Here is a 27,981-nt window from a genome sequence, read left to right as displayed (position 1 = left end):
GAAGGTCGCGTTACGATTGGCTGAGTGACTCATCGCCCGGAAGCTAAACTCACTCCTGCCCCGCACCGCCATCTTTGCCCCGCACCGCTGGAAGGTGACCCGTCTTATGGAGGCCACCCACTTGCTGATTCGGTTGCCATGAGCCTGTGGAGAGGAGTGCGTTTGGTTTGCGGCCTCCGCGCCCATGGACGGGCTTGGCTGTCGGCAAGCGGAGGCTGTCGGCGATGCTCCTCCGCGTCGGAGCAGCCGGAGACCGGGCCTCCCGAGTTCTTCGATGTGGTGATCTCGGGCGGTGGGATGGTTGGCACCGCCATGGCCTGCGCCCTAGGTAGGACCCGGGGTACCGGCCCTCCCCATAGACCGGGGCCTCGGAGGTGAATAGGACACGGGCAGATTGTGAATAGGTGCTGGTAACAGCGCTAAACCGGAGGAGCAGCCCCACATATCCTGAGTTGTCGCTTTCCCTGGAACCACCCTTTGAGTTCAGCAACTTCAGACTGTGAACTATTTTCTTCCTTTTGATTTTTTTTGCTAAGTGCCAGTCTGTTCAGGTTTCTGCTTCTGCCATTCACACTGACCCGGGATCCAATGCTTTTGTTTCTTTACTACAGCCATCATCACTCTCTTTGCCTTTTTGTTCCTTGACATCCTTGTTATTTAGTCGCTTCTGTCCTCTCACAGTGTTTTTCAAACTTAACCCACGTCGGCTGACCTTCGCGACCCATCATTTTCTCTCACCTTTAATGCTAGATGTGAGCCTGCTTGGTCCGAACGATCTCACTCCATATCAGGTTCACAGGATAAGAAGGCTGCATATCGGGTGCAGGATTCAGCCAGTTCCTTTGTGCCATCTTCATCTATGTGAGAATGGAAAATCCAACCTTGCACATATAGGTCGTTGTGAAGGGCAAAAGCAACAAAATGCTTGTTTTACTCAGCTCCGCATACTCCTCAGAGACACTACTCCAGAATGCTGACTGCCTCATTGACTTGTGTTGTACTTTTAACGTGCTACCACAGCTGAGGTGCAGAAGTTCAGTTGCTTCATTTGGAGTCAGCTGCAAGTTAAATGATTCTGGAGTCTCAAACTCAAAGGGATTTTTCACCCAACCCTTCTCTCTCAAAATATTCTCCTCTGGGAAGTAACAACAAAACTGTTGATCAGCGCAGCCAAATGCGACTGAATAAGGCTTGCCAATCCATTTACAATTTCCTCACTAATGCTGTTTTCTTCGATGTGCCACAGCAGTGTGGGGTACATGTAGTAATTTTGGCTTTGCACTCGCAATTGCCAAACTTTCAATGACTTTTGGAAAGCTTTGATTTCTTCAGTGCTGAAAATAATCATCATCCTTCCCTTGCAATTTGAGGTTCAGTTCATTTAGAATTGAAAAGATATCTGCAAGGTAAGACCTAGTTAGCATCCAAGCCTCATCAGCAAACAAATCAGCCAGTGGGGACGATTTCTCGAGGAGCAAAGCGTGGATTTGGAACCTCCGTTCGTAAACTCTTGACTAGCACCTGACCCCTTGACAGCCAACATACTTCTGTGTGGAACAATAAATGTGTGTGCTCGATCCCCATATCGGAACACACAGTCTGGTATTGAGTGCGCTGCATTTAATGAAATTCACAACTTTCCCAATTGCTTTCAACACCACTTCAAGATTGGCTGGAAATTTTCTTTCAATGCCAGTGCCTCACGGTGAATAAAACAATGATTCCAAACAATGTCCTGACAAGCTGCCTCTTAATCCTTATAACTCCGCTGTTCTTCCCTGTCATGTTGGCTGCTCCATTGCTTGTGATTCCTCTGCAACGAACCCAGTTGAGCCCGTACTTTCCAACCCGTAACTGATCAATGCTTCAAAAATCTGTGCACCAGTCGTGTGGGTTGGTAATGTCAGGTAACACAGCGAATCCTCAACAAATTCATTGTGCCAAACATACCAAATGTAAACTAGCAACATTGCACAATCTGAAACCTTTATACTTCCATCCAGTTGTATTGAGAACTCCTGTGGTGATTTCAAATGATAAATAAGCTGGGCTTCTAAATTCTCAGCAATATCTCAAACTTTTTTTTTGAAGTCCCAACTTAGATTTTATTCAAAATAAACAATTTGGAAAACAGGATATCACATGGCTGCCATCCTCAAGGACAGTAAATGTTAAATTGTCAACACTGCCAGTCCTTTTCTTCGCGATCACTACTTTATTTGTTTGCTGTAAGCCTTAGCTGCTCCTTTTTTGTTGTGTTATTTAGCAAACCGCATGTTTCTCAGGAACTTGCGATCTACTCCTTTCAGGGGTTCAAATCGATAAGACTTGGGCTTTTTGACCCCTGTCCTGTGCCACTTGCTGGACTGATTGTGGTTGGTATGATTCTTGGACTTGGCCATGACTCTTACCTGATCTCCTCCTCCACCACCTAACCGGAAAAGAAAAAAAAGCGCAATATCTTAAACTCAACGAGCCACTGTGTTATCACCAAGTGGGATGCATTTCACTTTTTCAGCTAACCTCTCATCTAGGACTGTACAAACTATGTCTAATGCTGCAGGGAGAATTAATCCCTCTGCTACATTGTGGGGAAGAGGTTTGTCCTTGAACTCGCCATGTTTAGTCTTCAAATGCCTTTGAAGTTTTGAGGGTTTTAAACTTTCATTTGCCAGTACTTCCCTGCATATATCATGCGTGGGCTTCGCATCCTGATTTGCATTGGCACAATTAATAAATCCATACTTATAAAAAACCATCTATGTACTGCTTTGTGCCCAATTTCAACCACTTAATGGGCTGTTCAACAGAGGCCCTGGAGCTCACACCAGCACTGCTTTGTCCTGTTGTGGACTCTCCTGAGCCACTCTCTCCAGCAGATTTTGTTGTGAGATCCTGGCCTGTCTGTGTCTCTGGCCCTTTCTTCCTTATTACAAAATAATCCATTTAAAATGTTTCAGCCGTGTTGCTTGTATGCTGTTGACAGAATGGAGGAATCTCAATTGTGCCCAGATCACATGACATTAGTGCTCGGGGTGCGTGACCTGCTCTCTGACATCGCTTCAGGCAGGAAGACTGCATCGAATTTTTAAAAAAATCTTCTGGGTCAGCGCACCGACGTCAGGAGGAGGTGGTGTTTCTCGTGGTGCTCTGGGCCTGCGTACTGATGAGCGGGCACGCATGCGCAACACGCCCGCATTCTGAAAGTCGGTTGCAACTGGCATTTTTAAAAGGACATTAATTCCCCGCGATCGGGTACGCCGCGATAGATGGCTCCACGACCTTCCCAACACCCGCCCATGACCCACCCGTGGATTGCGACCCCGACTTTCAAAATGGCTGCATTCTTATATCCCTGGCCTTCCCCTTTGTTCTGCTTGACCCCCCCCTTTCCAGAAGCATAACCCCTCCTCACATCTTCTACTGTTATTGAATTATCCCCTGTGTCCTGGTCAATATTGATCCCTCAATCAACATCGCAAAAAGCAGGCTATCTTGTCATTACCCATATTTCAGTTTTTGGGATAAAAGCAAATTACTGCAGATGTTGGAATTTGCAACTAAATCGGAAAATGCCAGACACTCTAAGCAGATCTGACAGCATCTGTGGAGAGAGAACGGCGAACGTTAGGTCGCTTCTCCACAGATGCTGTCAGACCTGCTGAGATTGTCTAGCATTTTCCGTTTTTGTTTCTGCTTGTGGGAGTTTGCTGATGCAAATTGTTTGCCGCATTTCCTACATTAGCTCGGCTTCAAAAGTACTTCATTGGTTGGAATGTGCTTTGGGATGTTGTGAGTTGGTTTGCAGTCTCCTAAAACTTGCCCGCCACTGATGTTAGGTTAGCTGACATGTTACTGTGGGTTTGGCAAAAGGGCTATAACATTTGGTCCTCTTGTACCACCGCCATATCCAAGAAGGATTGGAACATTCTCGCCAGAGACGCCACAATTTCTACCCATGTATTTCTCAGTAACTGCAGATGCACTCAATCCAGATCAGGTGATTCTTCCACTGAGGACTGAGGTACTTTTGTCCTATCCCTTTATCCTATCCAGTTTTGAAATTACCAACTCTTTTATAGCTATATTCATAGATTCATCTTTAGAGGACAGATGCAAAGTCCTCATTTAATACCACAGCTGTGCTGTGTGCCTCCATTGGAATATCTCTTCTTTTGGTTCCACTCTTCCTCCGACTGCTAAGAATGGAAGGCTTACATTGATATAGTGCCATTCACAACCTCAAACCATTCAAATGCTTTTTCCAAGTGTAGTCACTGGATGCTCTCTGTTAAAGTGCACATTACATCAAGCCAGAAATATGTGACAAATGAGTGGTTAACCATAAAAACAGGAAATTTGCAGCACAGGAGGAGGCCGTTTTGCCCCGTGTCCATTGCAGGAACATTCAGGGAATTTAATGTTATTTACTGTATTTTAAAATCAAATACATTTGGAATGATCTTTACACAGTGACCGTCTTGCAGAGTTATGTCAAATAATATCCAGATTAATATTTGCATTACATGATCTTTATTTATCTGCAGCTTATGATGAGAATCTATCAGAGAAAAAGATCCTGTTATTGGAGGCTGGAAATCAGAAAGCAGATGGAAAGCTGCCAGAATTGCACAGTAACCGAGTGAGCGCACTCACACCAGGCACTGCAGCCTTCCTCAGCCGTATGTTTCCGTTAACCCGTCATACGTTATATTTTGCTGTGTCGCGCTGAAATTATTAATTTGTGGGCAGGTAGCGGAGCAGAGTACTCAGGCTGGTCAATGCTCTTGAGGATTGCAGTTGCGTTTGGTTGCTAGCTGGCAGGTATACTTCAATCTCATCTCGTGCTGGCCTGCCTCTCAGGCAGTGGTTCCTAAACTATGTTCCAATATGACCCCATTTTAACTCTTGAAAATATGCTCGACCCTAGACATCTACAAAAGCAAAATGGCAATGAAGCAGTAGATTTCTGTATGCGATTATTAAAGTTCATATATTATAGATCAACATATAATTCATCATATAAATATTGAAATCCCAGGCCCTGGGTAACCAGGCTGCCGCTGGTCGTGAAATCCTCCATCATCTTCCATCGCCGCTGCTCGCAGAAGCCACCCTGGGAAACCTCTGTTACATTTACTTAGTCGTATAGTTACCTCTCAGCACACCTGATCAGAGCCGCCATAGCCAATCCAGGAGATTAATCTTATTTTTATTTCTCGTGACCCCATTCACCATTTCTGTCACCCCAAATGGTGTCGCAACCCAGTTTGGGAACTGCTGCTCTGTGCAAACATTTGAGAAGCTAAGCTTCTAAAAGGATGTGTTCTTATTTGTGTTCATCACCGCGATGAGACTAAAGTGCCAAAGAATCAGCATTGAACATTTTTCTTTCCCAGTAATCCAACGGTTTTGCTTGTGTGTACATACTGCACAAAATACCAAAAGAAACCTCTTTCATTACTTCAGCTTTACATTTTTATCACCTTAATCTCTTTGTAGGTTTTGGAGCTTGGGATCATATATGCAACAAGAGATGCAAGCCATTCAAGAGAATGCAGGTAAAACCCTCTTATTCCTTCAGTGGGATTTGTGCCTGAGTCATTTTTTTAATTAAAAACTATTTCCAATTAAGGGGCAATTTAGTGTGGCCACTCCACCTACGCTACACATCTTTGGGTTATGGGTGTGAGACCCACGCCAGAGTCATTTTCTACAGGTTATTTGTGTTCAGTTTGTGTTTTTTTATGGTTAGAAGAAAGCCCCCACTGATGACTGAGAGTTTGGCAATTAAGGAGCTGATTCATACACAGGAGGAAGGTTCATGTTTCCAGCCCTGCCCTGTGAGGTAGTGTTGGTGAGTTGCCGCAGTGCATCTTGTACATGTAAATGGTAACACACTGCTACCACAGTGCGCCTGTGAAAGAGGGTGTGCTGGTCAAGGGGGCTGCATTGCACTGGATGGTGTTGAGGTTATTATAGATATAGAATTTACAGTGCAGAAGGAGGCCATTCGGCCCATTTTGTCTGCACCGGCCCTTGGAAAGAGCTCCCTAGCCAAGCCCACACCTCCACCCTATCCCCATAACCTAGTAACCCCACCCAACATTAAGGGCAATTGTGGACACTAAGGGCAATTTAACATGGCCAATCCACCTAACCTGCACATCTTTGGACTGTGGGAGGAAACCGGAGCACCCAGAGGAGACCCACACAGACACGGGGAGAACATGCAAACTCCACATAGACAGTCACCCAAGGCTGGAATTCAGCCCGGGTCCCTGGAGCTGTGAGGCAGCAGTGTTAAGCCCTGTGCCAACCCATGACTCAACACCACCTTCACAAGGGCAATTAGGGACGGGCCACAAAATTGCTTGCTGAGCCCACGTCCTGTGAAAAACTAAAGAAATTCTCCAGTGAAGATGGATTGGATTCCAGAGCACTGGGAGTTCATACCTGCATGGCCAATCCACCTAACCTGCATATCTTTGGACTGTGGGAGGAAACAGGAGCACCCGGAGGAAACCCACGCACACACAGGGAGAAAGTGCAGACTCCACACAGGCAGTGACCCAAGCCGGGAAACAAACCTGGGACCCTGGAGCTGTGAAGCAATTGTGCTAACCACTATGCTACCGTGTTGCCCTATTGTGTTGTTGGAGTTGCACTCATCCAGGAAAGGGAGAGAGTATTCCATCACACTCCTGACTATTGCCTTATAGGTGGTGGACGGAGTTTGGGGAGTCGGGAGCTTAGTTATTTGCTGTGTAATTCCCAGCCTCTGACCTATTCTTAATAACAGTATTTAAAAAGCTGATCTGGTTTAATTTCAATTCTCTCTCTCTCTCACCCCCAACCCTGCCCAAATGTTGATGGTAAGGTAATTCCACTGAAGAGCGAGCTGATTTCAGCCAAGGTATTATTGGCAATGTTGAAATGACTTTGATTCTCTGGGAAATTTGGATTCCTGATCACTTGGCTTGTGGCCTTTGCAGAAGGGGTTCCTGAGGACAGTGTTTGAGGCCTGGTCATGTTAGCTGTTTCATCAATGACCTTCCATCCATCATAAGGTCAGAAGTGGGCATGTTTGATGATGACTTTTCAGTACCAATTGTGCTTCTCTAAAGACTGAAGCAGTTAGTGTCCACATGCAGCAAGACCTGCACAGTATTCATGCATAGGCTGATAAGGGGCAAGCAACATTTGTACCACACAAGTGCCAGGCATCTCCAACAAGAACGAATCAAACCATCTCTCCTTGGCATTCAACAGCATTATCATTGCTGAATTCCCCACTACCGACCAGAAATCTAATCAAGCCAGTCACACAAATACTGTGGGTATAAGCAGGCCAGAGTCTGGGTATTCAGTGGCACGTAACTCACCTTCCATCTCCCCAAATCCATTTCACTGTTGAAAAGGCACAAGTTGGGGGTATGATTGAGTAGTCCCTACTTACTTGCAGCCTCAATAATACTCAATAATATTCATGACGGGCAGCACTGTGGCGCAGTGGTTAGCACTGCAGCCTCACGGAGCCGAGGTCCCAGGTTCGATCCCGGCTCTGGGTCACTGTCCGTGTGGAGTTTGCACATTCTCCCCGTCTTTGCATGGGTTTCGCCCCAATAACCCAAAAATGTACAGGGTAGGTGGATTGGCCACACTAAATTGCCCCAAAATAGGAAAAAATGAATTGGGTACTCTAAATTTATTTTTAAAGTTTTTTAAAAAGAAAAAAAAATAATACTCATGAAGCTTGCCTCTCACCAGGAAAAAGCAGCCCTCTTGATCAACACAACCTCTACCATTGGTGTACAGTGCCAGCAATGTGTGCTATCTACAAGATGCACTGCAGCAATTCACCAACACTTCTTTGACAATATCTTCCACATTTATGACCTATTGCCTAGAAGGGTGAGAGGCAGCAGGTGCATGAGAACACCATCACCTGCAAATTATCTTCCCCCACTGGCTACTTTTGCAGGCAGCAGAGGGTAGTTTGTTCCTGGGGAACTTCACTGCAGCAAGGAGTCAGTATCTTCAGGTGAGGAGTGAAAATTGGCGAGAATGATTTCTGTTAGTCATTTCATGGCTGGATGAGTAAATAAATGGAATGCTGTTGTTAGGAAGGGTACAGGCAGACCAATAACTGAAATGTGCTGAGTTACCTGATCTTGAGTGGGGAAAGGAGAGGCACAGTTTGGTCTCAGCGATTCTATACTAGAGAGGGGGAAAACCAGCTGGAATTCTCACTATCGTCACTATCCACTAAAATTTGATGCTGGACATCACCAGAGGACAGAATCCAGCTCAGCAATAATCACGATCTTGTTTCCCCACTCTGTCCCCAATCTTCATCATCCGGGCTGTGTAAAGAAAGGACAGTTAAATGAGGCACCTGAGGCCTCTATCTGTGAAACTGTAAAAAAAAATCGAGACTTCAGAAGATGGTTGGCAAAGGGAGAACATGGAAGAAAGGACAGGATAATAGCATTTCCAAATGATCACAGAAGTCTTACTTAACTGATCTTGTCACTTAATTTATTGGGTCAGAGGTTGGAAGTGGGGGCGATTAGAAAACTGAGAAGGGAAAATGGAGACTTAATCAGGATTTTATAAATTCCTAAAGTGATTTGCGATAAATATAGGAAGCACTTCATGGTAAATTATAAGTAAATATCAAAATGAAGTAGTAACCACCTGCAAAACTGCAGAATGTCGACTAGTTTAAAACCAGGGGCTGTTTAGCACAGGGCTAAATCGCTGGCTTTGAAGGCAGGCCAGCAGCACGGTTCAATTCCCATACCAGACTTCCCGAACAGGTGCTGGAATGTGGCGACTAGGGGCTTTTCACAGTAACTTCATTTGAAGCCTACTTGTGAAAATAAACGATTTTCATTTTTCATTCATTCGTTTGAAGCATTCACTAGAGGAAAATGATAAATGTAATTTCTCAAATGGTACAGGGATATAAGGTGGGAAAAGACATGGAAGTACATCTGTCGAATGACCTAATTGACGAGCTGAACAGGCTGGTTGCTCCTTGTTCCTCTTGAGTGGTTAACTTATGCCATGTTCTGTTGCTTCATCATTGAATCTATAGTGAGAGTGAACAGTGACCTTGAAATTCAAATGTTTTCTACTCAGGTCTGGGATGAGTGCTCAGATGCGATGATTACATTTGATAAAGCTGACCTGTTGGAGGACATGGGTTTCATCGTTGAGAACGATGTGATATTGTCAGCCCTGTCTAAACAGCTGACTGCTGTTGCTGGTAGGTATTGACCGCCTTGAAACTAAGATGTTCTGAAAAACGTTCAAAACCAACCAGTGTGTTGAGGTAATTGCAATGTTGTGGGTTGAAACCTGTGAAAAGTGTGATACGTCTGTACTTGTAATTTTTCTCCTGCTTGGAATTTTACACCGCCTTTCGAAAGGTGCAGACTTGTGATTCTCTCGCGTTTAACCCACCCTCTGGTATCTTGCCTTCACATCAATCTTCGAACGCGACATTAAAGTCGATGCTCAATCTGAGCTCTCGTCTGACCTTGCCATTGTTTTAAACAAGAGTGGGAATTTATCCCAATATTCTGTCCAGTGTTTATCCCTTAAACAACATCACTAAAACAAATTATCCGGTCACTTTCATATTGCTCTTTTGAGTCTTTCTTAAGTCTTACTTAACTGATCTTGTCACTTAATGTATTGGGCCAGAGGCTGGAAGTGGGGACAATACACATTGTCTTGGTGTGTATAAATGTTGCATTTTCTTACATGCAGCAGTGACAGCACAGTGATTTCGACCATTGTACTCTTGGCACACTGACATTATGACCTTCCATTATTTAGCTGAAATCTGCCATCTCAGATGAGAAATCACATCTGGAACTTTCTTGAATGTTTCTACCCATTCTTGGGTCGTGAAAAGTGCAGTATAATTTTTACTTTTTTTTTCTTGAATAGTGACTGCCAACGGACTTGCTAATTGGGGAAGAGAGTATGACTGCTTGACGGGGGAGACGCTGAAGTTGTTTATCCTGGCAAGGCATATGAACATACAAACTAGGAGTAGGCACTACGCCCCTCCATCCTGCTCCGCCATTTAATATGATCATGGCTGATCTGATTGTAACTTCAACCCCACATTCCTGCCAACCCCCGATAACCTTCCTCCTGTTTATCAAGAATCTATCTAGCTGTGTCTTTAAAAAAAAAAGACAAATTCCAAAGACCCATGACACTCTTGAGAGAAAGAAGTTCTCATCACTGTGTTAAATGAGCAACTCCTGGGGCAGCACTGTGGCGCAGTGGTTAGCACTGCTGCCTACGGCTCCGAGGTCCCAGGTTCGATCGCTGCCCTGGGTCACTGTCCATTTGGAGTTTGCACATTCTCCCCGTGTCTGCGTGGGTTTCGCCCCCCACAACCCAAAGATGTGCAGGCTAGGTGGATTGGCCACGCTAAATTGCCCCTTAATTGGAAAACATGAATTGCGTACTCTAAATTTATTTTAAACAAGAGCAACCTCTTATTTTTGAACAGTTATCCCTAGTTCTAGATTTCCCACGGGAGGAAGCATTCTCTCCACATTCACCCTGTCAATGCCCCTCAGGATCTTAAAAGGGTTTGATTAAATCGCTTCTTACTCTTCTAAACAATAGTGGATACAAATGGATCTCTTCAACTTTTCCCCATAAAATAACCTGCCCATTCCTGGAATTTGTCTAGTAAACCTTTTCTGAACTGTTTCTAGTGCTTTAAATAAGGAGAACAATACTGAACACAACTCCAGATAGGGTCTCGACACTAATCTGAAGCTAGAATCTAGAACATGGCGCTAAAGTGCCAGGATAAGGGGCCAATAATGTAGGATTGCAATGAGGAGAAGCCTCTTCACTCAAAGCGTTGTAACTCTTTGGAATTAAAAAAAAAATTAGAATATCCAATTCGTTTTTTCTGTTTAAGGGGCAATTTAGCATGCCCAATCCACCTACCCTGCACATCTTTGGGCTGTGGGGCGAAACCCACGTAAACACGGGGAGAATGTGCAAACTCCACACAGACAATGACCCAGAGCCGGGATTGAACCTGGGACCTCGGCGCCGTGAGGCAACAATGCTAACCATTGCACCATCATGCTGCCCTCTTTTTATTAAATATATAAATTTAGAGTACCCAATTATTATTGGGGCAATTTACATGGCCAATCCACCTAACCTGCACATCCTTGGGTTGCGGGGGTCAAACCCACGCAGATGCGGGGAGAATGAGCAAACTCCACAGTGACCCAGGGCCGGGATTCAAACCCAGTTCCTCAGCGCCGCCTTCCTATTGCTATCCGCTGCGCCACCATGCTGCCCTCTTTGGAATTCTCTATCCCAGAAGGTTGTGCTCCATCTCTGAATATATTCTAGGTTGAGATGGCCAGATTTATAATTTTTCAGGGAATCGAGGGATTTGGGAAATGGGCAGGGAAAGTGCACTTGAGGCAGAAGATCAGCCATGATTGTGTTGAATAGTGAACCAGGTTCGACAGGCCATATAGTTTACACCTGCCTCAATTTCTTATCTTCATAGTTGAGCCCAATGGACTCTGCAGGTGCACACCCTGCTGGTGATTGGAAGTGGGAATCTTTGCCGAATTTTGTTTTCTACCATTGTACTCTTGAGACACTGACGTTATGACCCTCCGATTATTTAGCTGAGATCTGCTAGCTCAGATGAGAAATCAAATCTGGAGTTTTCTTGCATGTTTCAATACTGTATGAGGTGGTGCCATTGCCCTATAAAGTCTTGGGTGTCTCTTGTATTGCAGATATAGAGTGGCTGTTCATTCATGAACATCAAAAGAATGAATGGGGAAAAGTAGCTAAAAGTATAATAATCAATTGGTTTTAGTTAAACTAAAATTATTAAGAGGAACGCTTCCAGCTACAGACGTCCTGCACAAGTTTGGAGTCTTTTACCAATTCTTTGGCTATACGGTTGACTCTTAACTGCCCTCTGAAATAGCTGAACAAGCCACTCCGTTCAAGGGAAGTTAGGGATGAGCAATAAATTATTTTTTGAAAAAAGATAAGTGAATGGGGACTTCATGCAAATTGGATAGAGCGGCAGAGTTTTGGATGAGCTGATGTTTTCAGAGGGTCTGGAATGTGTTGGAATAGTCGGATCTGGAGGTCGCAAAGGCGTGAATGAAGATCTAACTAATTGAGACAGTGGGGAAAAATGGGTGATATTATAAAGGTTGAAGTAAGGCAAATTTGCTAAGATAAAGATGATGTTGACATATGTATTGATTTTCCCATGGGACGGATTCACTAACAATAACTTGTAATTATATAGTGCTTTCAATTGAGTAAAATGGCCGAAGGCACTTCACAGGAGAATTAGCAAGCATCAAGCCACACAGGAAATATTGGGGCAGATGGCTGTAACCAAGAAGTAGATTTTAAGGAGGAAAGAGATTTAGGGAGGGAATTCCAGAGATTCCCTCGGCAGCTAAAGGCAAGGCTGGCATAGCTGGAGCGATTAAAATGGGATGCACCTTTGGCCTGATTTAGAGAAGCACCGATATGGAGAATTGTGGGGCTGGAGGAGGTTACTGAGGGCTGACTGAGGGATTTTAAAACCAGGATGAGAATTTCTAAAATTGAGGTGTTTATTCATGTGGAGCCAGTGTAGGTCAGCAAGCACAGGGTGGTAGGTTAATGGGAATTTAGAAGACTGATGTGAGTTAACTCCAGGGCAAGTAGTAGAAATGTAGAGAAGCAAGGATAAAATAGTTTGTGCTTAGCTTGGTGCTGTTTTTCTCAGACAGGGTGCATGTGTTATACAGGAATAAAGTGGTCAACTACACATGGCCAGAGCCCTACCCATCATCTGATACCAACCCATGGGTTCAAATCGAACTGGCTGATGGACGTAAGCTTCAGACAACTTTACTGGTAAGCAACAGTGAATCCTTACTGTGGAGATTTGATTTGATTTATTGTCACATGTACCGACGTGCAGTGAAAAGTATTTTTCTGCGGCCATGGGAACGTACGCAGTATGTACATAGTAGACAAAAAAGAATAATCAACAGAGTACATTGACAAATGGTACATCGACAGTGATTGGTTACAGTGTGGAACAAGGAACCAAACAAAGCAAATACATGAGCAAGAGCAGCATAGGGAGTCGTGAATAGTGTTCTTACAGGGAACCGATCAGTCCGAGGGAGACTCATTGAGGAGTCTAGTAGCTGTGGGGAAGAAGCTGTTCCTATGACTGGATGACTCTGCAGTTTCTTGCAATCGTGGGCTGAGCAATTGTCATACCAGACTGTGATGTAGCCGGATAAATCACAACCAAGTGATCTGTAGTCTGATTCGTCGTTGTTTGAGATACGACTCACTACAGTTGTATCATCCGCAAACTTATAGATTAAGTTGGAGTTAAATCTTGCAAAGAGGTCGTGTGTATAGGGAGTACAGTAGAGGACTGAGCACACATCCTTGCGGGGCACTGGTGTTGAGGACTATTGTGGAGGAAGTGCTGTTGCCTATCCTGACAGCTCTCTATGGCACATCTGTAGACGTTTGTGAGAGTCGATGCAGACATGCTGAATTTCTTTAGCTTCTGTAGGAAGTAGAGACGTTATTGGGCTTTCTTGACTGTTGCATCAACGTGAGTGGACCAGGACAGACTGTTGGTGATGGTGACCCCCCAGCAACTTAAAGCTATCGACTATTTCCACTTTGGAGCCATTGAAGCAGACCGGGATATGTGTTGTGCTATGCTTCCTGAAGTGGATAATCAGTTTCTTGGTCTTTCGACATTTAGGGAGAGGTTGTTTTCGGTACACCATACAACCAAGTGATTTATTTCCCTTCTGTAGCCTGATTCGTCGTTGTTTGAGATACGACCCACCACAGTTGTATCATCTGCAAACTTATAGATTAAGTTGGAGTTAAATTTTGCCAAGAGGTTGTGTGTGTATACGGAGTACAGTAGAGGACTGAGCACACATCCTTGCGGGGCACCGGTGTTGAGGACTATTGTGGAGGAGATGCTGTTGCCTATCCTGATAGATTATGGTCTGTTGGTGAGCAAGTCGAGGATCCAGCTGCACAGGGAGGGATCAAGTCCAAGATTGCAGAGTTTGGTTATTTGTCTTGTCGGGATACTGGTGTTGAAGGCGGAGCTGTAGTCTATGAACAGCAGTCTCACATAGGCATCCTTTTTGTCAAGGTGTTCGAGTGTTGATTGTAGAGCCAGAGAGATAGCATCTGCTGTGGACCGGTTGCGATGATGGGCAAACTGCAATGGATCAAGACCATCTGGGAGGCTGACGTTGATCCGTCTCATGACTAGCTGCTCGAAGCATTTCATGATAACAGACGTCAGGGCCATCAGTCGGTAGTCATTGAGGCAGGCTAACTTGTTCTTCTGTGGTACTGGTCTGTCGTCGTCTTAACTGGAAGGATCACTTCAATATGAAGTCCACTTCAGTGGGCACTGCAGTCCTTGGGGATCTTGCCTGATCTTCACAGGATATGTTGGCAGGACCCATGATATTGGGTCCAAAATCGCAGCTGCTTCTGATCCTGCCCTCACCTGGAATCCCCTCATATGTTCTTTGTGACATTAAACCTGACCAATTCCCATGTTTCCTGCTCTCTCTTCATTCTTCCCAGCTTGAGGTTTTGTTGTTGTGTCCCTGACCTGTTGTTATGACCCACACACAAGTACATTTTAAGCCTGGACCCTTCTTGCTCTGAATTGTCGAGTTCCACACCACGTGGTGAAATTATCTACACTGGAGGCTGCTTTTCACCCTTTATCCTGAAGCTGAAAAACTTTAGCTTTCCTAACTTCCCATCCCTCCCCTCCGAGCAGGGAGGGTAGGAGAGGTTGAGATGATCTTCTCCCTAATTGTGCCACACTGATTGGGCTGTCCAATTATCCCAGAACTAAATTTATACTTGATATATCAAAATGAACATTAACACTGATGTAAGATCTACTTGGCTCTCTAACATGAAAGTGGAATGGAATGTAAAAGTGGGAACGTTCTAGTGCAGCTATACGGGGCTTTGATGAGAACGGACCTGGAATACTGTGCACAGTTTTGGTCTCCTTATTTGAAAAAAGACATAACAGCATTAGAAGCAGCTCAAAGGAGATTCACTCGACTCATTCCTGTGTTGAAGGGTTTATCTTGCAAAGCGATGTTGAACAGATTGGGTCCATAACCATTGGTGTTTAGAAGAATGCAAAGTACTCATAGAATTTACAGTGCAGAAGGAAGCCATTCGGCCCATCGAGTCTGCACTGGTTCTTTGAAAGAGCACCCTACCCAAGCCCACACCTCCAACCTATCCCCATAACCCAGTAACCCCACCCAACACTAAGGGCAATTTTGGACAGTAAGGGCAATTTATCATGGCCAATCCACCTAACCTGCCCATCTTTGGACTGTGGGAGGAAACCGGAGCACCCGGAGGAAACCCACGCACACACGGGGAGAACGTGCAGACTCCGCACAGACAGTGACCCAAGCCGGGAATCGAACCTGGGACCCTGGAGCTGTGAAGCAATTGTGCTAACCACTATGCTACCGTGCGGCCCTAAAGTGAATGGCCTACTCCTGATCCTATGTCCCATGTTTCTGTCTGGCTTGAGGGTGTGGTACCTGATCACTCCATGGTGTTGATTAAATGATTGTTTTCTATTCAGTTTAGCTTGACCACATTAAAGGGCTGTATCTCTCCTCCACATAGATTGGAGCAGATGGTCCAAACTCAATGGCGCGGGAGTCCGCTGGTATTCAGACCGTGCACTGGAAGTACGATCAGTCTGCTGTAGTTGCTACCCTTCGCCTTGCTGAAGTAAGTAGACCCCTTTTGTCTTTGCTCACTTCTGGGAATGGATTTGGATGATTCGTTCATATCTGTGCCGAACCATTCCATTTGTAGATTTAAGTGTTGGTTGCTGTGGCTACTTGCATTGGTATAAATGACCAGGGTAGTGAGTGTTGATGGGGTGGGGGTTGGAATTGTCCTGTCATTGCTTATATAACTATTTGTTCTTCCTTCAAATCTTCAGCCGACTGACAACAATGTGGCTTGGCAGCGGTTTCTGGTGACTGGGCCAATCGCAATGCTTCCGGTACACTTCACTTTCACTTTGAATTTACTTTTTGTATTAAACTACACATTATCTGTAATCATTGCACTAAAAGCACTTGCCCTAAGATCACAGGCCCTTGATCAAAATGATCCCAGTAATGCAAACCGTCCCATATTACATAGCATTTACAGAGCAGAAATGGGTCGTTTGCTCAACAGGTTGATACCATTGTTTATGCTTCACGTGATTATTCTACGTTTAACCTGATCAGCCTATCTTTCTCCCACATGTACTTATCTAACTTCCCTAAAATGCACCTGTACTATTTAATCATGGAATTTACAGTTCAGAAGGAGGCCCATCGAGTCTGCACTGGCCCTTGGAAAGAGCCCCCTACTTCAGCCCACGCCTCCACCCTATCCAGTAACCCAGTAACCCCATCTAACCTTTTTGGACACTAAGAGCAATTTATCATGGTCAATCCACCTAACCTGCACATCTTTCTGGATAATAATCTTTATTTGTGTCACCAGTAGGCTTACATTAACACTGCAATGAACTTACTGTGAAAAGCCCCAGTCCCCACACTCCGGCGCCTGTTCGGGTACACAGAGGGAGAATTCGGAATGCCCAATTCACCTAACAACACTTCTTTCTGGACTGTGGGAGGAAACCGGAACACCCGGAGGAAACACACACTGACATGGGAGAACATGCAGATTCCGTACAGCCAGTGACCCAAGCCAAAAATTGAACTTGGATCCCTGGCACTGTGAAGCAACAGTGCTAATCACTGTGCTACCGTGCCACCATTTGGGGAGGCAGTGGTATCGTGGTTTTGTCGCTGGATTAGCAATCCAGGGTAATGCTCTGGGGACCTTGGTTAAATCCGACCATGGCAGATAGTGAAATTTGAATTCCATAAAAATCGAATAATGACCATGAAACCATTGCCAATTTAGTTATAGACAGGAAAGGATCCATGGTTCGCCTTCCACCATTCTGATAGGTTTTGATGGGGATTGTTGACTCGTTATGGCAATCTTTATTAATTAGCTTACAACAGATCCAGACTTGAGGCGAGGGCCCCTACCCCAATGGAGAACTCTTTAGACCCAATGTCACCACCTCCAAAGCATTATAAGCTGCACTTAACCATACATCTTGACTCAAATTACTCATGTACTGAAGACCAAAAGTGTTGTTTCTTGCAAGATATCCATCGCATTTATATTTGAATGATGCAATATTGGGTGGGCAGAAAATGCACTCAAGGCCCTAGAATCTGTAAAGACAAAAGGCAAGCTAAGGTTACAGCCGTGGATCATCTGGAAGAAGGCACACAGATCCTATTTAGTATCAACATTTAGTCCATATTATGTCATTTTCCATAGATCTGCAGCAGCACAGTTGACCCACACATATTTCACACTGTACACACCTCACTTGCACACACTGTGCAAGGAGTGCAATGCACACTGAGTCAATTCTTGTGGGAACTGTGACCCAGATGTGAGTGATTGCTCACATTCACATTGCGCACAATTTGTGTAATCTGTTTTGATATCCCGGCATGAGAATGATTGTGACATCTTACACACAACCCTTGAACCTAACTCTGTTTTCCTCCAGCTCTCTGATCATCTCAGTTCCTTGGTGTGGTCAACTTCCCACCAGCATGCATCTGACTTGCTCAGTATGGACGAAGAAACCTTCGTGGACGCCATCAATTCAGCTTTTGTAAGTGGTGTGTGCAGATGGGCCAGCCCAGTGCACCGTTGAACTGCAAGTTTGCATGTTGGATATCGGTCCGTGCGGAGTGCACTGAATTCCACTCTGGTGACACTCAACCACAGCGCCTGAGGGCGACAGACAGGGGAAAAAAAAAAAAGAGGCTTGCTGTTTCTGATTGTCATTATAGTCAGACTGGGCTCTAATGTCGATCCATCCATCTGTATTATTAGTAATGCTGCAGAGGCGTGCTGCCTAACTTCCGGCTGCCAAAGATTTTGTTCCCATCTTCATAGATTATCATAGAATTTACAGTGCAGAAGGAGGCCACTCGGCCCATCGAGTGTGCACCGGCTCTTGGAAAGAGCACCCTACCCAAGGTCAACACCTCCACCCTATCCCCATAACCCAGTAACTCCACCCAACACTAATGTTTGTGTCCACATTTAAACTACACATCTAAATATTCAGAGCTGAAACATGGGGCTGGATTATCCTCCCTGCCGCGCCACATTTCTGTTTCACCTTGCCTGTGGGATGTTCCGTTACGCCAGTGGAGAATCCAACCCAGTATGTCTGTAAAGCGCTGCCTGTAGAAACAAAATGCAATTGCAGGTTTTAGCCAATAGGCGGTACAGTGGAGCAATTTCTGAAGTCTTCCCATTTTACTGTAATTTATTCATCAAATTGAACCAGGCAACACAATGGACAATTTATCAGCAATTATTTAAATTTATTATTTTAAAAAATCCAGCCTCTCTATTTACTGTATGGACTCTAAAATGGCAACCAGAAAGCAAGTTTTCTCCTTCACGTGGGGATAGAAAATTGAGGGAAAAAGAATAGAAATTTCTGTTTCTGTGGGTTTTTTAAAATTGATCACATTTTATGTATTAAGTGGACTCCTGTGAAGATGCACACTACGAACTATGTCTCAATACTTTTTAGCACGGATATTGTGGCGAGTAACTCATAGTATCATAGAATTTACAGTGCAGAAGGAGGCCATTTCATCCATCAGTCTGCACCAACCCACGCAGATACGGGGAGAAAGTGCAAACTCCACACACACAGTCACCTGAGGCGGGACTTGAACCCGGATCTATGGAGCTGTGAGACAGCAGTGCTAACCACTGTGTCACTGTGCTGCCCATCTCCTGACTCCTCAAAGCTTGTCCACCACAGGTGTATGATGGAATACTCCACTTGTCTGGGTGAGTACAGCTCCAACAGCACTCAAGAAGCTCGACACCATCCAGAACAAAGCAGCCCGCTTGATTGACATACCTTCCACAAGGATTCACTCCCTCCACCACTGACACACAGTGGCAGCAGTGTGTAACACCTAAAAGATGCACTGCAGGATCTCACCAAGGCCCCTTAGGCAGCACCTTCTAAACCCACGACCACTAGCATCAGAAGGACAAGGGCAGTAGACATATGGGAACACCACCACCTGGACGCTCCCCTCCAAATTACTCACCATCTTGACTTGGAAATATATTGCTGTTCCTTCACCGTCGCTGGATGAACATCCTGGATCATGCTCCCTAACAGCACTGTGGGTGCACCTACAAAACACGGACTGCAGCGGTTCAAGGCAGCAGCTCACCACTACCCTCTCAAGGGCAGTTAGAGATGGGCAACAAATGCTGGCCTAGCAAGCAAAGCCCACAACCTATAAAAAAAAGATTGTTACTTTTTAATATTGTCTTGAGCTCCCAAACTGAATGTGCTCCTGATGTGAAGGAGGCTGGAGACTCACTTCAATACTGCAGCCATATTTTTATGGTGTCTTTTCTCTTTGTGTATTTACTTGTGCTGTGGCAGCGGTCCTCCGGCAACTGGGAGTCCACCACTGTTGAGTGATGGTGGCTGCTTATACTTGGGGTGGTACATTTGGAGGGGTGGTTAAGTGGGCAATACAGCTGAACACAGTGGTCATTTACACCTACTGGGGAATACATTTAAATTTAAAGTACCCAATTCATTTTTTTTTTCCAATTAAGGGGCAATTTAACATGGCTCCTACCCTGCACATCTTTGGGTTGTGGGGGTGAGGCTACACCTGGAGTATTGTGTTCAATTTTGGTCGTCTTACCTGAGAAAGGACGCACTGGCGCTGGAGGATGTGCAGAAGAGATTCACTAGGTTAATTCCAGAGCTGAGGGGTTTGGATTATGAGTAGACTGGGACTGTACTCGTTGGAATTTAGAAGGATGCGGGGGGATCTCATAGAAACATATAAAATTATGATGGGAATAGATAGGATTGATGCGGGGAGGTTGTTCCCACTGGCGAGTGAAAGCAGAACAAGGGGGCATAACCTCAAAATAAGAGGAAGTAGGGCAGCACAGTGGCGCAGTGCGATAACCCTGTTGCCTCACGGCGCCGAGGTCCCAGGTTCGATCCCGGCTCTGGGTCACTGTCCGTGTGGAGTTGCGCATTCTCCCTGTGTTTGCGTGTGTTTTGCCCCCACAACCCAAAATATGTGCAGGCTAGGTAGATTGAACACTGTCCAATTAACCAGCTCCTTAATTGGACAAAATGAATTGGGTACTCTAAATTTTTTTTAAAAATAATGGGAAGTAGATTTAGGACTGGGTTTAGGAGGAACGTCTTCACCCAAAGGGTTGTGAATCTATGGAATTCCCTGCCCAGTGAAGCAGTTGAGGCTCCTTCATTAAATGTTTTCAAGATAAAGATAGATAGTTTTTTGAAGAATAAAGGGTTATAGTGTTCGGGCGGGAAAGTGCAGCTGAGTCCACAAAAGATCAGCCACGATCTCATTGAATAGCGGAGCAGGCTCGAAGGGCCAAATGGCCTACTCCTGCTCCTAGTTCTTATGTACTTATGACACAGGGAGAATGTGCAAACTCCACACGGACAGTGAGCCAGAGCTGCGATCGAACCTGGGACCCGGCGGCGTGAGACAGCAGGGCTAACCACTGCCACTGTGCTGCCCCCACATGGTCTTCACTTGGATTCAGCTATATCATCGTAGACAAAATCAGCAATTTAGCATGTGAAAGATGGCCCGCAGTTTTATCACCCTTTCACAAGTTGTCCCCTCCATGCTATGGTAATGTTTTGTTTTGCAATGATTTGGGCTAAAATCCTGAACTCCTCAAGAAAAATGTTATTGATTTTTTTTCTTCTTTTGTAGTGGAGTAATGAGAATCATTCTGAATTCATTGACACTGCAAGCTCCATGTTAAGGACAGCTTTTATGTTCCTGATGCCATCAGGTACATCAGTGCGGCAGCTACCACCAAGCGTGGCTCACGTCGACCCAAAAAGCAGGACCATGTTTCCACTTGGACTGGGGCACGCCACAAAGTATGTCGGACCACGGGTTGCCCTCATCGGGTAAGATAATGGGTATTTGTTTTTCACTCCCCCATCTCCTTGCCTCATGACCAGACCGAAAATGTCCAGGAAATCAGCTTGCTTTCCTGGTCTTGGGTGATGCAGCGCATGGTCCTCTGGGACTTACATTTCACGGTGTGTAAATTGGACTGGAAATAAATTCAGTAGTAACTTCCAAAAGAAAATTGGACCTCTACTTGAATGGGGAAGCATGGAGAGGGGGAGTAATTGTTTTTTCTTACGGAGAACCAGCACTGGTATAATGGATCAAATAACCTCCTTCTGTTCTGTAATATTTTGCATTTTAGGCAGCAAGTGACAAAGATGTCACTGGAGAAACTAGTTACTAAACTAATTATGCATGAGCTTAATTAGCGCGAGCCCAACATTAATGAAATGACCTGGTTTAATGACTTGTTCTTAAACAAAATATCTTGGGTTTATACAGTGCATTTCATGACCGCACAATATCTCAAAGCACTTCACAACAATTAATATATTTTTGAAAATGAAAAGAGGAAAGAGAGTTTATATTTCCATAGTATTTGCATGATCTCAGGTTTTTTTTTTTAAAGTAACCAATACTTTTTTTCCCCCCATTTAGGGGCAATTTAGTGTGGCCAAGGGCAGCACGGTGGCGCAGTGGGTTAGCCCTGTTGACTCTCGGCGCCGAGGTGCCAGGTTCGATCCCGGCTCTGGGTCACTGTCTGTGTGGAGTTTGCACATTCTCCCCGTGTTTGCATGGGTTTCGCCCCCACAACCCAAAGATGTGCAGGGTAGGTGGATTGGCCACTCTAAATTGCTCCTTAATTGGAAATAATGAATTGTGTACTCTAAATTTATATAAAAACAAAAGTGGCCAATTCATCTACCCTGCACATCTTTGGGTTCTTGGGGTGAGACCCGCGCAGACACGGGAGAATGTGCAAACTCCACACGCACAGTGTACCGGGGCCAGGGTCGAACCCGGGTCCTCAGTGCCTTAGGGTGCAGTGTTAACCACTGCGCCACCGTGCCGCACTAGGGTCCCAGGTTCGATTCCCACTTGGATCACAGTCTGTGCGGAGTCTGCACGTTCTCCCTGTGTCTGCGTGGGTTTCCTTCAGGTGCTCCGGTTTCCTCCCACAAGTCCCAAAAGGCGTACTTGTGAGGTGAATTGGACATTCTGAATTCTCCCTCCATGTACTCGAACAGGCACCAGAGTTTGGTGACTTGGGGATTATTAGTTATTATAATAATAAAAATAATCCTTTTAAATATGCCAAAAAGCGGCAATTCCAAAATCATTACAATGCTCAATAAATGTGAACCTTCTGTATAGTTTATTTTTATTTATTTATTTTTAAAATTTAAAGTATCTAATTCATTTTTTTCAAAGGGGCAATTTAGCATGGCCAATCCACCTACCCTGGGTTGTGTGGGTAAGACCCACGCAGACACGGGGGAAATGTGCAAGCCTTCTGTATAATTTAAACAGCAAACAATGTGCATTAGTGTTAAACTTTCCTTTAATTAGAATGATGCGAAAGAGGCACTGAGGACCTGGGTTCGACCCTGGCCCCGGTACACTGTGCGTGTGGAGTTTGCACATTCTCCTGTGTCTGCGCGGGTCTCACCCCAACAACCCAAAGATGTGCAGGGTAGATGAATTGGCCACACTAAATTATTATTTTTGTTTTTATATAAATTTAGAGTACACAATTCATTATTTCCAATTAAGGAGCAATTTAGAGTGGCCAATCCACCTACCCTGCACCTTTCCTTTAATTAGAATGATGCATTGTGGATAGCACAATTGCTTCACAGCTCCAGGGTCCCAGGTTCGATTCCGGCTTGGGTCACTGTCTGTGCGGAGTCTGCACATCCTCCCCGTGTGTGGTGGGTTTCCTCCGGGTGTTCTGGTTTCCTCCCACAGTCCAAAGATGTGCAGGTTAGGTGGATTGGCCATGATAAATTGCCCTTAGTGTCCAAAATTGCCCTTAGTGTTGGGTGGGGTTACTGGGTTATGGGGATAGGGTGGAGGTGTTGATCTTGGGTAGGGTGCTCTTTCCAAGAGCCGGTGCAGACTCGATGGGCCGAATGGCCTCCTTCTGCACTGTAAATTCTATGAAAAAAGCAGCCTTTGCATGACTGAGTCCTTGGGTTCTTGTGACCTAATAGGAAAAATGGTTTCACTCTTGGAATAAATGTTCTCTTGACCTGTAAATTCTCTCTCTCTAGTGATGCTGCTCACAGAGTTCACCCACTAGCAGGCCAGGGAGTCAATCTGGGCTTCGGGGATGTAGCCAGCCTCTCTCAGCATCTCGGTGAGGCAGCCTTCAATGGCAGAGACCTAGGTAGGAGATCCTTTATGTCTCTGAATAGTGCAAGTGTGAATGCGGTTATTTTCCATTGATGACTGGCAGAAAACACAAGATTATCTTTCTGAGAATTCTCCCCTTTTAAGGGATTCGGTTTCTGGACTTTACAGTGCAGTTTGATGCCTGGGTATCCCACTGGGTGCTCATTTCTAAATTTCTAGATTTTTTTCCCTTCCCCGATTTGAGTCTGAGGTGTGTGTGTAATTGGTACGTTTTTGCCTACCTCACAAGCCTTGCTCTTTGACGGTTGAGGGCATCGAAACTTTGTTTGACTGTATCTTCACCTGACATTCCTTCCCCGTGCATGCTGCCCAATGCCACTGGATAAGGATCAGGGACACTGGCCTATTTATAAAAAAAAAAAAAAATTTTTTTAAATCCATTCTTTCATTCAGGGATAATTTGTTTTTGTAAATTTAGAGTACTCAATTCATTTTTTCCAATTAAGGGGCAGCTTAGCGTGGCCAATCCACCTAGCCTGCACATCTTTGGGTTGTGGAGGCGAGACCCACGCAAACACGGGGAGAATGTTCAAACTCCACACGGACAGTGACCCAGAGCCGGGATCGAACCTGGGACCTCGGCGCCGTGAGGCAACAGGGCTAACCCACTGCGCCACCGTGCTGTCCTTCATCCAGAGATGTTGTTGCCATTTTCAGTGCCACACCTGATACCAGCTCAGCACCGATCAGAGATTGAAACTGGTACCTTTGAGTAATGGCACTAGTGTGGGCAAATGCTTTACCCAATGGGCTTTCACTGGGATGATTCTGTCAGGGACTGCTTTCTTTTAGCAGTTTCCTTTAGCAGTTTTAAAGAGTACTTTAGGCTTTAAGTCATAAAGGGAAAAGGGTTATAATTAGTTGTTATCTGCCATTCTCGCTAACTTTCAATCTTATTTAAAATGCTTTTCTGAGCACTGTTAACTTTGATAGAATTGAGTTGACCGTACTGTGTTTTAGCCAACGCCTTCATCAGCATCTTCTCCTGTTCATTCAGGCTCCACCAAGCACCTGAATGCATTTGAAACTGAGCGTCAGAGACATAATCTTCCTGTCATGGCTGCAATAGACCTGCTGAAAAGGCTGTATTCAACCAAGAGTACACCGGTAGTTTTGCTGAGGAGTTTTGGGCTGCAGGTGACAAATGCCTTTGCACCTCTCAAGGTAATCAATGAAACCATTTTGTTGTAAGCATGTGATTTATGGAATAAGACAAGGGTTTGGATAGTGAAAGATTATTTCTACTGGCCTATCAAGTGATAGGCAAGGGCAGATAAATGTGCTTTGTAAATGTGTTTTAACATGAAGTGCTATCAGAATATGGAGTTCACTAGCACATGTGGCTATTGTTTATTAAGTAAACACGCAGAGGAGAAATATTAAGAGTGCAGAAAAGTAGTGGGTCATTTAGCCAAGATTGCTCTTGCGCACCATCTGGAGGCCATTTCAAGTATTTTTTAAAAACTACTGAGGGAGGAAAAGAGCATTTGACCAAAACTGGCTTGAGTGATGTCTTATTTTTATTTTAAATAAAACCTTTCCATCGTTTTCCAGGAACAAATCATGGCATTTGTCAGCAGGTGAATTGTATTCTGCAACTATCCTGGATTAGTTCTGGCTCCGGAGGATGCTGTGCGTTCTGGCTGCGCGGAGATTTTTGTTTTGGGTTCCCGCTGTTTGCTGTAAAGGACTGATTTGTAATCTTTTGTAATTTATTGTGTTTGAATCTATTACATGGTAAATATTGGATTGATTTATACCATCTTAAAATATTTCTTGCCGGTCTGCATCCACTATACAGTCTGTCACCAAGCAGCATGTCGCACCAGTGGGAATGGTGCGAGCGCTCCAGAAACATTTAGAATGACCTAAACATCCACACAGTCACTGGTGAAACCTGTTCACGGTTTCTGGAAATCTAGTGCATTGTTAGATTGAAAGTTCAACGTTATGAATCTCAACAAATTGATTAAAAAAGTGAAGTTGATGCATCAATTGAATGCTTGATTGTTCTACTGTTAAGTAGTCCTGCTTTAGGCTAAAGTATACACTCGCATCACTACCATTCACCCTGTGCAGAGGGAGGAGGACCTCATCAACGTCCTGCTCCTAGGCCTAGCCAAGCTGGCTATTAAGTCCAGGCAGCAGACAGTCAATGGAGTCATCCATCCAGACTAGTTAACCCCCTTCCATGATTATGTTCGCTGCCAGATGTCCCTGGAAAGGGAGCATATTGTGTCTGCCTGCACCATCAAGGTCTTCCGTGCCCAGTGGGTACCACAGGGATTGGGCTCTTTATTGACCCCTTCAATCACATTTTTTGATGTTTTAAGTTTCTTGAGATTGTTTATTTAGATGCAGTATCCCTTAAGGAGTTCTCCCTCAGTGTTTTGATGTAGTTTAAGTTTATTTGGTTAACAAAAATAAACTGATCACAAGTCACTAGGGGGGGCACAGTCGCATAGTGGTTAGCACTGCTGCCTCATGGCGCTGAGGACCCAGGTTCTCAGGACCTGCGTTTTCTTACAATTCATATTGGAGCAGAAAGCGTTTGGTTTCAGAGTTCAACTTCTGATCTTCCAAAGTGCTGTGATTTTTAAAACCGCTCAATATCTGTTTGAATGCTGTGAATTGCAGGGGCTTAACAGATGAAAATCTTATTTTATAATCTCTCCTGTGTTGTTTTTTGTCAATTTATCAATGCCTGTCAGTGAATTACCTTGATAACACCTTAATACTGTTCTGTGAAGTTATTGCACTCCCAAGGCACACTAATTGTCCTGTTTAAATATAAATCATGAGATAATGCAACTATTTTATTACTGTACGTGTTGCGAATGAGATCTTCCTTTCAAATCAGTTTTTTCCTCCTATCTTTTTTACTCTATTAAATAAATTTTTGGAACCAATAGGTTTCAGGAATTGTCTTTGATGTTCTTCAGTGACAATCCATACTAATCAATGTGATTTATTACAAGTTTAATTTCTTTTTTGTTTTGCCCTATTTCAATCTCTTATATTAATGCACTGATTGACTTGTACTAAAAGATTCACCGCTTTTATGATCCTTCATGCCTAAATTTCTGTTAATGTTCCCTGTGTATAAAGGTCTATTGCAATAGGATTAAAGATTAATATTTAGGATTAATATTTAGCATCCAATGGCTGAGAAGCTATGTCTAGCCGATCTATGTCACACCATGTTGCAACACAAACAGCCCACCTATAATATCCTTCCTTGTGCTTTATTAATGAAAATAAGTTTTAAAAAATAAATTTAGAGTACCTAATCCTTTTTTTCCAATAAAGGGGGCAGTTTAGCGTGGCCAACCCACCTACCCTGCACATCTTTGGGTTGTGGGGGTGAGACCAGCGCATGTGCAAACTCCACACTGACAGTGACCCGGGGCCGGGATCGAACCCCGGTCCTCGACACCGTGAGGCAGCAGTGCTAACCAGGAAATTAATTTATTTTGGTTTAAAAAAAAAACTTAGGTTTAAATAGGGCCATCCCAGCTTTGTATTTGGGTTAGAGCAGTGTATAATTGAGGAGTCTTAGAAACTATGTATATCTCGTTAATTTAGATGGGTTTCACATTGAAGAAACCAAGTTCAAATGGGGTAAACCAACAAATAATGCTCTACAACACCACCTTATCTGCACAAGCTATTTAAGAGGTTGGGGTGCTGCCGTGAAATGCTCCTATCTGTGAGAATGCAGATTGTTCTGCTGAGTATTCTGGCGATGTAGCATGAAGCAATGAATACAGAGCACACAATGTATATTCAGTCACTTAATTTAAAAAAAATTAAATATATAGATAATTCATAGAACATGTTAAAAATTGTCTGGTAATATACAATTGAATTTACACCACAATGACATTGAGAAATTAAAAAGTGTCGATGTTCTGCATTCCTCTCAAAATCACTGATATAAAATATTCATTAATTGCAGCCTTCATGCAGTTAAATAATGTGCAATATACAATTTTTAAAAATAAAAGCACCAAGAATAATTTTGTACCATTGAATCTAGCATAAATTCCTTAGTTCCCAGAGATCAAGGACAACTGCAAGGAGTTGGCACACATCAGCCACATGTGAGGTTATCCTTGTTTGCCTGCTTTCCAGAGTCACTAGCATAGAGTTGGCTGGAAGCTTGGCTGACCAATGTGGTTTTCATTTTCCAAGATGGTACTTGGACACAAGTCAGTCTGATGAGCTAAGCCAGCTGTACAGACCAGGAAATGCATAAATAGGTTCTCTTGGCACTATGCGCCACTGTGAAGGATGTCAAATTTAAATTAAATGTTTCTTTTAAACATTTTATCAGCTGATTGTTTCCTGTTTTTTTTTTTTTTTTTTACACAGTCCTACCTTTAAATCGGAAATAGTACAGAAT

At 44.2% G+C, this 27,981-nt stretch overlaps 1 protein-coding gene and 1 long non-coding RNA gene across 2 annotated transcripts; one reads left to right on the top strand and one right to left on the bottom strand.

The window, feature by feature from the left end:
- Nucleotides 1-53: 53 nt before the first annotated feature.
- On the top strand, nucleotides 54-26,485 carry coq6 (coenzyme Q6 monooxygenase). The gene is made up of 12 exons (XM_072493563.1): nucleotides 54-328; nucleotides 4,548-4,682; nucleotides 5,503-5,561; nucleotides 9,148-9,274; nucleotides 12,815-12,945; nucleotides 15,766-15,873; nucleotides 16,091-16,153; nucleotides 17,747-17,854; nucleotides 21,012-21,214; nucleotides 23,435-23,550; nucleotides 24,574-24,740; nucleotides 25,131-26,485. The coding sequence occupies exons 1-12, from the start codon at nucleotides 139-141 to the stop codon at nucleotides 25,158-25,160; spliced, it is 1,437 nt and encodes a 478-aa protein (XP_072349664.1). The 5' UTR covers nucleotides 54-138; the 3' UTR covers nucleotides 25,161-26,485.
- On the bottom strand, nucleotides 16,912-24,594 carry LOC140404958 (uncharacterized). Its single transcript, XR_011938600.1, has 4 exons — nucleotides 23,798-24,594; nucleotides 19,329-19,523; nucleotides 18,371-18,435; nucleotides 16,912-17,399 (listed from the first exon to the last, which is right to left on the bottom strand). It is a non-coding gene; the product is annotated as an uncharacterized lncRNA (long non-coding RNA).
- Nucleotides 26,486-27,981: the final 1,496 nt, after the last annotated feature.

This window comes from Scyliorhinus torazame, chromosome 2, assembly GCF_047496885.1.
Source record: "Scyliorhinus torazame isolate Kashiwa2021f chromosome 2, sScyTor2.1, whole genome shotgun sequence".
NCBI lineage: Eukaryota > Metazoa > Chordata > Chondrichthyes > Carcharhiniformes > Scyliorhinidae > Scyliorhinus > Scyliorhinus torazame.
Note: the sequence above shows the minus strand (reverse complement) of the source record. Positions and strands in the feature narration are given on the sequence as shown.